General features: G+C 46.7%; 1 protein-coding gene across 1 annotated transcript in view; it reads right to left on the reverse strand.

Moving 5' to 3' along the window:
* ATP8B1 (ATPase phospholipid transporting 8B1) overlaps positions 1 to 12,012 on the reverse strand; it is an 80,419-nt gene that overhangs the window by 34,568 nt on the left and 33,839 nt on the right. The window contains exons 17-19 of the mRNA XM_077816223.1: positions 11,725 to 11,889; positions 9,839 to 9,950; positions 4,284 to 4,359 (exon numbers count right to left, since the gene is read on the reverse strand). Coding sequence (XP_077672349.1) covers positions 4,284 to 4,359; positions 9,839 to 9,950; positions 11,725 to 11,889 — 353 coding nt within the window. The remainder of the gene's footprint in view (positions 1 to 4,283; positions 4,360 to 9,838; positions 9,951 to 11,724; positions 11,890 to 12,012) is intronic.

Consider the following 12,012-nt stretch of genomic DNA (forward strand, 5'->3'; position numbering starts at 1 on the left):
TGTGTGGGACAGTGTCCTCTGTAGGTGTGGCGGCCACTTCAGGTCTTATCTGGGTGTCAGTGTAAGCCAGCAGTGGAGAAGGTCTGACAGCCCGTGGAACACCTGAGTGTGGTTTGGTGTCGGTCCATGGACCGCAGTGTGGCCACTGCTCCGGGTAGCCATACCACTGTGGATAGCCATGAGGATATTGAGATCATGCTGTAATGCGTCTCCCAGTTGTAGGTAACTGAATCTGGGGAGAGTATTGAGAGGAAAACATCTGTTCATCGTATTCCTCTTCCTCCCACACTTCATTGGAGGGGCTTGAAGTGGTAGGGGAGTACTGATAGTAGGGTGCTAAAGGTCTCGTGATAGACTGGTGCTGAGAAGAGGAGACTCAGGAGCACGGGACACCCTTAATTCCTCTGGCTGTAAAAACTGCGGTGGAGCTGACTGACCAGGAGTTGGTGCTGGTGTAGCTGGTGGAGGCAGAGTCTGCTGGGGCATCTGCTGGCGCATCGAAGGGTGTCCCGGAGGTGGAAGCTGGCTCAGCGGAGTAGGTACCCCTGAGGCCGGCACTCTAAGGGAGGCTGGAGACTGCAGGAGGCTCGGTGCCAAGAGCGGCGGCTGCAAAAGCGGTGCTACATGATCAAAGGACGGTGCCGCAGCCGCCGCTTGTATTCTCGGCACTGTGGCAGCTCTCGGCACCATAATGACAGAGGTGGCTGAGGGAGAGCTGAAAGAGGCGGACAACTGAAAGCCCTGAGCCTTAGCACCATGTACTGGGGCAGCCGACCCCTGAGATGCCTGCCGAGTGTAAGGTACAGAGTGTAAAGGTACAGATCCGCGGAGCGGCAGTTACCGGAGACAGGAGAGCCAGTTCTAACTTCTTCCCCGAGGAATGGCTCCTGAGGGGGAGAAGGAAGCTGGCCGTTTTTTTTGCTTTGGCTTTGCCGCTGGAGGGTGTCTCAGAGGTTTGCTGGCCAGGGTCAGACGCAGGTCCAAGAGAGTTTTCCAGGAGCAGCATTTTAAGTCTGAGCTCCCTGCTTGCAGGTCTGCGCTTTCAATTTGATACAGTGGATGCATTTTTGGGGTACATGAGACTCCCCCAAACAGTGTACACACTGTGAACGCCCATCTGAGGTGGGGATGACATCATTACAGGAGGCGCATCTCTTGAAGCCTGGGGAGCCACGCATGTCCATAACCGCAGAGGTTGGGTTGTTTTGGTTTTGGGTTTTTTTGAGAAATAAATGTAACAGTTAATGTAACTTACCTAAATAGTAACTCTAATGACTAAAAATTATCTAACTAAACTGAGAAACAAACAAACTAGCTAATCTGAAAGAGCACTGCTGAACTCTGTCTCTAGCCGGGGACGGTAGAGAGGGAACTGAGGAGCCCAGGCTGGTCACGCGCTATTAAACACTGACAGCTCGAGAGGCAGGCACAGCGCGTGTGCAGCTCGTAGGGGTACTGCTGTAGAAGTCTCTGATCGAAGGCGCTGGGATGCACCTTGACGTGAAGTGGAGCACCCACAGGGACACTCATCTCGAAGAAGTGGTTAACAACTCAGTGGGTGGCATTCTGAGTCAGTATTGCTCCAAAGCCCTAACACAAAGGGTAATCTGCATTGCCCTGATACTGATAATATCTTTCAAATTAAATGAAAAGGGAAAATCCTGGCCTCTTATAGTTATTAAAAATGCATGGCACTTTTTATAAAAGTAAGAGTGTTAGTTGTGGTATTCTGGACAAATTCCAACTCAGTGATTATAACTTGATATCTTAAGTTTCCCCATTCTTGTAAATTTGTTTAGGGGAAAAAGTCTTCAATTTCTGCTGTAAAATGGTGTGTTGTGTTGCTATTTCTGTGAAACAGTTGCTATATTTTCATACTAGAGGTTACTGTATTACGGTGGTGGATAAAGATATTACATGTCTTAACTATAGATAGCTTCTACAGTCTGTAAAGTATGTTAGAACTTTCTGGGTGAAAAGTGCTACACAAGCCTCAGTTCTCCTAACTTAGGGAAGTTCTTATGCAAGGTACTGAAGTGAGTTATTTAGTTATTGTGATAGAATCAAGTTTATAAAGCCAACAATGGTTGGCTTATTACCACCACTGTTTTTAAAAGGCATGTTTCTGCCTGATCCACAGTGAGTAGGGCCCTACCCAATACACAGTCCATTTTCGTCAATTTCATGGTCATAGGATTTTAAAAATTATAAATTTCATGATTTCAGCTATTTAAATCTGAAATTTCCCGGTGTTGTAATTGTAGGGGTCCTGACCCAAAATGGATTTGTGGGTGGGGTCACAAGGTTATTGTACTGGGGCTGTGATACTGCTACCATTTGTGGAAGTAAAAAAAGGGATAAAGGGGATTTGGACACAGACATCTTAAGTGTTCTTAGGAATAGAGCAGGAGTCAGGCTAACTCTTACTCTAAGAATGCGAGACTTTAAGGCAGGGCGTGGGCGAGTGGGAAGCGAGTGGGAAAACTGTAAGAGATGCTGTTTTGACCTTGTATTAGATAAGAATGGAACACAGACTGTAGCAGGAGCTTCTGAGAAAAGTAAGATATCAGGAAGGAATATGTCTAAACAAGACATGGCTGTTGATCATTATTGTATGCAACAAAAGGTATAAATGCTTGCCTTAATTGTTTATCTGGTGGAAGGGGGAATCCCGTGCGCACTCTCCCCCTTGCAATTGCTTGAGAATAAATTGTCTCGGACTTGTTGCAAACAACCTAAGAGTGAAGACTGCGTTTTTCTTCCACACATTACTTCTGTGCTGCTGCTGGAGGCAGCGCTGCCGTGAGAGCTAGGTGGCCAGAGAGCAGTAGCTGGTGGCTGGGAGTTCAGCTCTGAAGGCAGAGCTGCTGCCAGCAGCAGTGCATAGGTAACGATGGCATGGTATGGTATTGCCACCCTTAATTCTTAATTAAAACAGCCACTGCCCTCTGGCCACCCAGCTCTGAAGGCAGCCGAGAAGTAAGGGTGGCAATACCATGACCCCCCCTAAAATAACCTTGTGACCTCCCCCACAACCTTCTTCTGGATCAGGATCCCCAGTTTGAGGAACACTGGTCTCCCCCGTGAAATCTGTATAGTATTGGGCAGGGGTCTCAAACACACGGCCTGTGGGCTGCATGCGGCCCACAGAGTTATTTGCTGTGACCGCCAAGCTCCCCATGCCCTTCCCGCCTCCATGAGTTATTTTCTGCTGCCAAGCTCCCTTCACTCACCTCCCCCTTTCCCCGCCAGCGCACTGCGTCCCCGCTCCTCTGCCTACCTCCAGGTGCTTCCCGCCGCCAAACAACTGTTTGGTAGCACTTAGCGCTTTCCAGGAGGGATGGGGGAGAAGCGGGGAGCCGCATGTTCAGGGGAGGAGGTGGAGAAGAGGAGGGGCAGGGATTTGGGGAACGGGTCGGAATAGGGACAGGGAGGGGGCGGAGTTGGGGTGGGGACTTTGGGGAAGGGGTTGGAATGGGGGCAGGGAAGGGGTGGGAAGAGGTGGGAAGAGGCAGGGCCTCATGGAAGGGGTGGAGTGGGGCGGCGGCAGCGGGGGAGGGGTGGGAAGAGGCAGGGCCTCATGGAAGGGGTGGGGTGGGGCAGGGCCAGGGGCAGTAGGGGAGGGGTGTCATTGATGTGGCCCTCAGGCCAATATACTAGTCCTCATGTGGCCCTCGTGGTCATTTGAGTTTGAGATCCCTGGTATAGGGTAAAAGCACACAAGACTAGATTTCACGGTCTGTGACACATTTTTCATGGCAGTGAATTTCATGGCCGTGAACCTAACAATGAGTAGGTTGCCTTAGTAAACTGAAATGCAAAATAGTTAAAAAAAAAAAATCCACAAACCACAGCATGACTGAATATTGGCCACTACTGGGGCTACATCCGTGCTACAAACTAGGAGCGTGATTCTCCTTGCTGATGTACACATACTTGCACTAGCTTGATAAGGGTGTGTATTCTGCATGGCTCAGCCATGCCTCCACCGCTGCTACCCATGCTACCGTGGGTATACTGCTATTTGCACTCACACTGGCTTGCTAGGAGCAAGCACAATTATGCATACACGAGCAGGAGAATCACACCTCCAGCTCATAGAGTAGACACAGCCTGCGTCTCAGTCACACTGCTAAGGCACTGTAAGCACCACTATAGAAGGAATCAAAGGAGACAGCCAGATAAAGAAAGAAAGCCAGAGGAACAGTGTGCTTACTTAGAATATTTTGAAATTTGAGATTTTAAACTCCTACACAAAGAAATGTTGTATGCTTGTAACTTACCTGATATCCTCTCCATAGCAGATCGTAGTTTCATCTGTTAAAAGTTCACAAGAAAATCCAATGTTTTCAGCAGTTTCTGTAACAAACAAAGTCACATGTTAGTTCGATTCTTTAATGAATCATTATTAAGGCTGCGAGTTTGTCAAGGAGATCACGTATTCTGTGATTTTCCACGGCTTCTGCAGCAGCCAGTGTGCCTGGCTCAAGGCTAGCTCAGACAGCCCCTACACCTGCAAGCACCACCCCTGCAGCTCCCATGGGCTGTGGTTCCCAGCCAAGGGATCTGCGAAGCCAGCGCTCTGGGCGGGGGCAGTGCGCAGAGCTGCCTGGCCACGCCTCCACCTAGCAGCTGAGTCAGAGGGATATTGCCTTCTGGGGAGCCCCCGTACGCAAGCGCCGCCCAGAGCTTATCTCACCCCATCCCATGACCCAGTCCCCTGCACCCTCCCACACCCAAACTACTGCTGCTGGCAGGGAGGGAGAAGCGGAACCTGGTAGGGAGCCTGCTGGCCCTGACAATCCCGCCCCTCAGCACCAGTAGGGGTCCTGGGCTGTGCGCCGCTGCCCCTCCCCCCCCCCAAACACCTGGGCTGCCCTTCCCCAGCACCTATGGGGCCCCCGGGCAGTCCTCCCGTCCCAAGTTTTATTCACGGGTATTTTTAGTAAAAGTCATGGACGTCACGGGCCATGAATTTCTGTTTACTGCCCATGACCTGGCCGTGACTTTTACTAAAAATACCCATGACTAAAAAGTAGCCTTAATTATTATAGATAGTGATTAATAGTACTCTGGGGCTTTTAAAATGACTTGAAGATTCAAGTTTCAGCACAGCAAGTTTGCGATCAGTAAACCTCAATACAGTGCTACCTTTCAACTGACTTAATTAGCCATATGTAGGATAATTGACCAATCTATGTACAAAGACTCCATCCTGTCTCAAGAAACTCTTACTTTCCAAAGAAATTTTAAGATAAAATTTCAAATGAGAAAAACACAAACAGAACAAGTAAACTGGCAGGCTCCTCATTAAACACTGAAGTAGGTACATAAATACAAAAATGTTGAATAATGGTTTAACTTAAACTAAGAAGAAGAAAGTGCAATTATATCTAATGGAAAAGTCACAGTATGGTTCGATATTTCAAGGGTCTCAGTACAGTGGTTGGTATTATTAAATATGCTACAATAATTAGGTAAACAAGAGCAAGATCACTGAAGATCATTGTATTTGTAGGTTATATTCTTCTTTACTTGCAACCTTAAAAATACAATAGTATCTCAAAGATTATGTCATCAAATTCATTGCACCTTTAAATTAAACTAAACAACACTAATAAAGCAGTTATTAAAGACTGCACTGCTAGCACCACCTATTAAGACGGCCTGACATTTCCCATTATAAGACCTTGTTTTTAGTTGCTTTTAACTTTGTGAAAGTGTTTGGTTGGAAATTTTCCACACTGGTTGTCTGCGTCAGCCTGCCTTTTTTTGTTGTTGTTTTTTTAAACCTGAGCAGGCCACCTGTTTCAGACGACAGGGCTAGGGGAAAATAATAGAGTGTGTGGTCCATGTTATATTCTTGAGAGTTCAAAAAAAAAAAAAAAAAGTTCTAGCACCCCCAAATGTAGCATGGGGTGGCCTTTTGCATAAGGGATATGCCTTTTGCCATCCCTGTGAATATCTGTCCAAAACAGACTCATTGAAAAGGTCAGTTTGCACATGCTCAGATACTTGCCAGAGTTTAATTTTAACAGCTAAAATCTCTAAAGATTCCATCCTAACTGAATAGGCTTCTTCCTCCCACAGCTCCTATGTGTGACAGAACTGTGCATGCACCATCCCCACAGACTGACTAAGCATGCTACAACTTAGGGCTATCTAGGGCCTTCTTTAGTGCAGTGGTCTCCAACTTTTTTATGCCCAAGATCACTTTTTGAATCTAAGGACAAACCAGGATCTATCCCGCCGATACCCCAGGGCCCTGCCCCTGCCCCAAAGCTCAGCCCCACTTACTCCATCCCGCCCCTCTCTGTCGCTTGCTGTCCCCCACCCTCACTCACTTTCACTGGGTTGGGGTTCGGAAGGGGGTGCAGGCTGTTGGCTCGGGCCAGGGGTGAAAGTAATTTAAAGGATTTACCGTCTGGAATGGGGTCGTGGCCTCAACAGGAAGAGGCGTGGCCTCAACCGGAAGAGGCAATTTAAAGGCCCCGGAGCTCTGGCTGGGAGCCCTGGGGCCTTTAAATCACTCCGCTGCAGAGACGGCTGGGAGCCCCAGGGCTCAGGGGTGAATTAAAGGGCCCGGGGCTCCGGCCGCCTCAGAGCTCCGGGCATTTTAAATCCCTGCTGGAGCGCGGCTGCCAGAGCCCCGGGGCTCTGGCAGCTGGGCTCAAGTGGGGATTTAAAGGACCCATAGCGGTAGCAGGACTCTGGCAATGCTTTAAAGGGCCTGGAGCTCTGGCAGCGGGACTCGGGCGGGGGCTGCCCGCAGTGGCCGGAGCACCGGGCCCTTTAAATCCCCGCCTGAGCCTGGCTCCGGCAGCTGGGATCCAGCAGTGCTTTAAAGGGCCCGGTGCTCCTGCCACTGCAGGGAGCCCTGGGCCCTTTAAAGCGCCGCCCAAGCCCCGCTGCCGGAGCTCCAGAGATGATTTAAAGGACCCAGGGCTCCCCACAGTGGCAGGAGCACTGGGCCCTTTAAATCACCGCTGGGGAAGCTGGTCTGGTCCGGCACTGGCTCTTGCTGGTATGCTGTACTGGACCGGACTGGCTTACTTTCACCTCTAACTGGGGTCAAGGGGTTCGCAGTGTGAGAGGGGGCCCTGGGCTGAGCTTGGGGCAGGGGGTTGGGGTGCAGGAGGGGGTGAGGGGTGCAACCTCCAAGAGGGAGTTTGGGTTGCAGGAGGGGGCTCCAGGCTGGGGCAGAGTGTTGGGGTGCAGGAGGGGATATAGGGTGCTGGCTCTGGGAGGGGGGTCAGGGCTGAGGCAGGGGGTTGGGGTGCAGGAGGTGGTATGGGATGCAGGCCCTGGGAGGGGGGGGGGGTCAGGGCTGGGACAGAGTGTTGGGGTGCAGGAAGGGGTACAGGATGCAGGCCCTGGGAGGGGGTCAGGGTTGGGGATTGGGATGCAGGAGGGAGTTTGGGGTGCAGGAGGGGATATGGGGTGCTGGCTCCAAGAGGGGGCTCAGGGCTGGGGTGCGGCCTCCCACCGGGCAGCACTTGCCTCCGGCAGCTCCTGGTTGGTGGTGCAGTGTAGCTGCTGCTAAGGCTGGCTCCCTGCCTACCCCAGCCCCCCACCACTCCTGGAAGGGGCCAATGTGCCGCTGCGCCCTGGGGGAGGTGGTGGGAGGTACGGGGCTCCACATGCAGCCCCTCTGTGCAAACACTGCCCATGCAGGTCTCCTGGCCAATGGGAGCTGCGGGAGCAATGCTTGCAGGCAGGAGCAGCACCTGGAGGGAGACCCCTGCCCCCCAACCCCTGGGGCCACGGTGCTGCGCTGGGCGCTTCCAGTAGCAGCATCAGGCAAGGGTAGGCAGGAAGCCTGCCTTAGCGGCAGCCACGCTGCACCACCGGAGATCGCGATCGACTGGGAGATTCCTCTAGGATGAGCCAGTCGATCATGATCGACCGGTTGGTGACCACTGCTTTAGTGGCTGCTCCAAGCTGGGGTGGAGCCATGCACTGGGACTTGAGAGCAGGAAGCCTGCGTCTCCTGTGCTCTCAGTGATGCCCCTGCTGGCACCAAGGCACCATAGCATAGGAAGCAGCCCAAGTTGAATGCAGAGGGGACAAAAGGTGGACCGGGGGAGAGAAAGGCAAAGATTGGAACAAGGAGATTGGGACTGCTTGTGGAGAGGGGGAGACACTGGGACTCTGACAATGAGTCCAGAGACTGGGACTGGTAGGCAAGAAAAGTGGCACAAGACGCCTAAGGAGTGGAGACTGGGATGTCAAGGAGAATGGGAGTCGAACAAGGAGCCAGGAGTGGGGGGGAAAGAAAGGATAGGGACAGGTCAGAGGGGATGGGGCAAAGGATGCATCTCATTCGTCTCATCCACAAACAGGATAACTAGGCTTGACAGAATGTTTTTTTTTTTAATTTTTTTTAAAATAATTTCAATGGCTAACCTTGATTTTTATTTGTAAGCTTTTTTTAATTTTTATCTATTTAATTGTTCAGTTATGCAAAATCATGGGTTTTAATAATTTTATATTAGTTTTATAACCATTAAAACACAAACTGCCAACATCAATGTCTAAATTTTAATATTAAATCATGTTCTAAATTCTCAAGAAGCGTTTTTCTTACTTTGCTTATCTGTAAATTTCGATCATCATCAATGGAAATATTTTTTCATTGGTTTGTATAATGCAACTGACATTTCCTGGTAAAAATCTGATCCTTCCAAGCTTAAGGAGAACCTACTATTATCCTCATTTACTCCATTATAACTCAAGTAGCAGGGGTCTACGTTCTGTGCAGTGGATCTAAACTTGGTTCCAACCTTAGTGATGACTCACGTGAGTGTCAATATGATACTACATGATGGAATTTGGTTTTTTGTTTGCCTTTTTAATAACCTAGGATATTACACCCACCCAAAACCACCCTTATGAACATCAACGTTCAAAATGTCAGAAGTTAGGAAATGCCCGTGTATCAGCCTCCTTGTGCGTATGCATTAGGATAACCTCATAACATGATCACCTACTACTGTGTCCACAGAACCTCTGAACTGAGGATGGACTTGCTCTGGGGATGAGTTACGGTTGTATAGTTAAGGAAACTCATCTGAAGAACCCCTGCTTCATTGTTGCAGAAGTTTGGAAGGTGCATAGTGAATGAGGTAGAGACTCAGAGGCAGGAAGAGTAAGGATGGTTCCATGGTTAAAGCAGGTGAACCCTGGAGAATTGGATTCTATCCCTGCCTCTACCACCAAGTTCCTGTGTGATGGTGGGCAAGTCACTTAAAGGTTTATTCTCTTTTGCAAACCACCTTTAAGAAGAAAGTTTCCTTTTTGTCCCAGCAACTTAAAAGACAAAATTCACTTGCATGAATCAGACAGGTTTTATAACCATAGAAACAGGAGTTGTTAATGGAAATAGCTTCTGTTAAAGTCATGTCTGTCATCAACATTATTTTCCATTCAGTTACCCTTGTGATTGGGCAAGTTAATTGGTTGGTAGCCAATTGTCATACATTAGTTTCTCATTTGGATATATAGCAAAGATTTTTCTCTAAAAATAATTCATAGGTTAAGGCCATAATGGTCATCACGTCTGACCTCCTGCACAATACAGGCCATACAATCTCACCCAGTAAACTCAGTATTAAGCGGAACTTCCGTCTGAGCTATTACATATCTTTTAGAAATATATCCAGTCTTGATTTAAAGACTTCAGGTGACAAAGAATCCACCACATCCCTATGGAAATTGTTCCAGTGATTAGTTACCCTGTTAAGAATTTGAGTTTTATTTCTAGTATGAATATTTCTAGCTTCAGCTGCCAACCATAAGCTCACATGTTTCTGCTATCATTATAGTAATGTAAATATACCTTTTTTGTCACCAGTAAGCACCCAGATTTTAATGTCCGCCTTTGCAAGTTTGGAAATTGTTTCTGGAACACCATCCTGTAGTTTGTCTTCAATAGCTGTAGCACCCAAGAGCTGGAAGTTATTGGAAACACAAGCATTTAATAAGAGAAAAATCCAGAGAGAAAACAGGTTTAGTTTGTAGCATAAAATGAAGCTACTTAGATACGGAAGAATATATTGTTGTCTCTTGTCTTATACTTAGATTGTAGGCTCATTGGGGCAGGAACCATCTTTTTGTTGTCTGTTTGTACAGCACCTAGCACAATGGGGTCCTGGTCCATGACTGGGGCTCCTAGGTACTATGATAATAATAAAACACCACCATTACAGAATTAGATGACTTTGATAGTTGTTATTATGTAGGACACCACAGGAAACATTTTCATCTGTGTATTGTATTCCTTCCCAGTTACAGATAGGATTTGTTTACAATAGTTACAACTATATAATAAATTCTCCACTTCAGATACTGAATTTTACGTTTTAAAGACATGTTTCCCACTATGTTTAAATAATGTTTTACTGAACTCACAAAGTAAAAGAGGGAATGTCAAGAGCCTAAGGTAACAGAAGTGCTTTTAAGAGGGACAGTGAACACCATGAAGTCTTGCACTATCCAATACCACTAACAAGGTGGTAAAGGTAGCAGATAAGGAGTGATTAACAGGTGGTTGATATTACTAAATAGAGCATAATAGGCGGTATGGACTAAAACAAACTGCCAGCATGAAGTTTACTCAGTAAGTGGATCCTATTTATAGTCATAATTGTGCAGTTTGTTTGCAGCAAAGAGTTCCAAAGAGGCTTCATCCGAGACTTCTTAAATCCAGAAAAATTTACTGTAAAAGATTCCCCCAACAATACTGTTGCAAACTGGGCTGCATGACTGAGATGGTATTCCAACACTCTGATCTATAGTCAATTTTTAGAAAAGCAATCCAACATATATTGCAGGCTCAAATGGAAAATCAGCAGTTAACAGTATGATTATCCTGTAATTCACAGTTGACCAAATCATTTTAACAATAAACTTTTCCTCAGTATACTTCAGATGGCAAATTTCTACTCTCTAATTACCCCAGAGAAACTCTTGTAAAGTCAATAGCATTTGCCAATGCAACAGAGCCTGATTTGGCCCAGGGTATTGGGTTTCTTTAAAAAAAAAAAAAAAAAAAATCTTCACAATGACTGTGATGAGAACTTTTGTTTATTTAAATGCTATTTGCAATTTATACTCTTGCTTCTTATGAATTGGTCTGGAATATACCCAATTAGAGTTCTGAGTGACGTATCTTGATCAGACTGTTTGGTTCATCTAGTCTCACCCTCTGTGTCAGGCACATTAAGCAATACTCAATCCTTCAAATGAAGGCAAATTACCCCAAAGCATACTAACCAGTTGCATCACACAGCGTGGAGGTAAATTTAATACTAGAAGTATTTCAGAGCTTTAAGGATGAAATAACCTTTGAACAGCTATAGCAAGGTTCCCCTTTTGCAAATTATTTGTCGTGTAGTTACCGACATAGCAGATAGCTGTTTATCTTCCAAATTTTAAAACCTGAACTTTTTTTAATGCAACTTATTTCTGAGCTAGCGCTACAGAGATACTAGCCGCCTTTTTGGAATGGAGGAAAAACGTCCAGTGAAAGCTAAACCAAAGAAATCCATCTTCCTTCATTCCCTGAAGCTCTCTACAAGAGAGTTTTGGTAGTCTCACAAAATCTTAATTAAAATTGCACTCACAAATGTTCTAATCAAAAAGGGCTATTCAGTTTCCACAATGGTCTGCTACTAATTGGACAAGAATAAAAACACATTTATAATTTAAAATATTACAACTTACAATAAGATTTTTTTCTATTTCTTCATATACATTATCCAGGGCTTCATCACGGTTACTTGCAGCTACACTAGCTTCCATGAACTTTTTATTCCATGTTTCATATTCATCATGACTAATGTCCTTGTAGCAGAGGCATAATGTCCTCAAGGTCTCATTTGCAAAAATCTGTGGAAAAAGAAGAGAAATAAGCTGCATAGATTTCAATATTGGCTTAAAATTGAAGTTGAGAAGACATACTCTGACTAGTCAATCTGAAAGAACTCAGTCACTGGTTGCTACTGTACTCAG

Source organism: Eretmochelys imbricata, chromosome 5 (assembly GCF_965152235.1).
Source record: "Eretmochelys imbricata isolate rEreImb1 chromosome 5, rEreImb1.hap1, whole genome shotgun sequence".
Lineage (NCBI taxonomy): Eukaryota > Metazoa > Chordata > Testudines > Cheloniidae > Eretmochelys > Eretmochelys imbricata.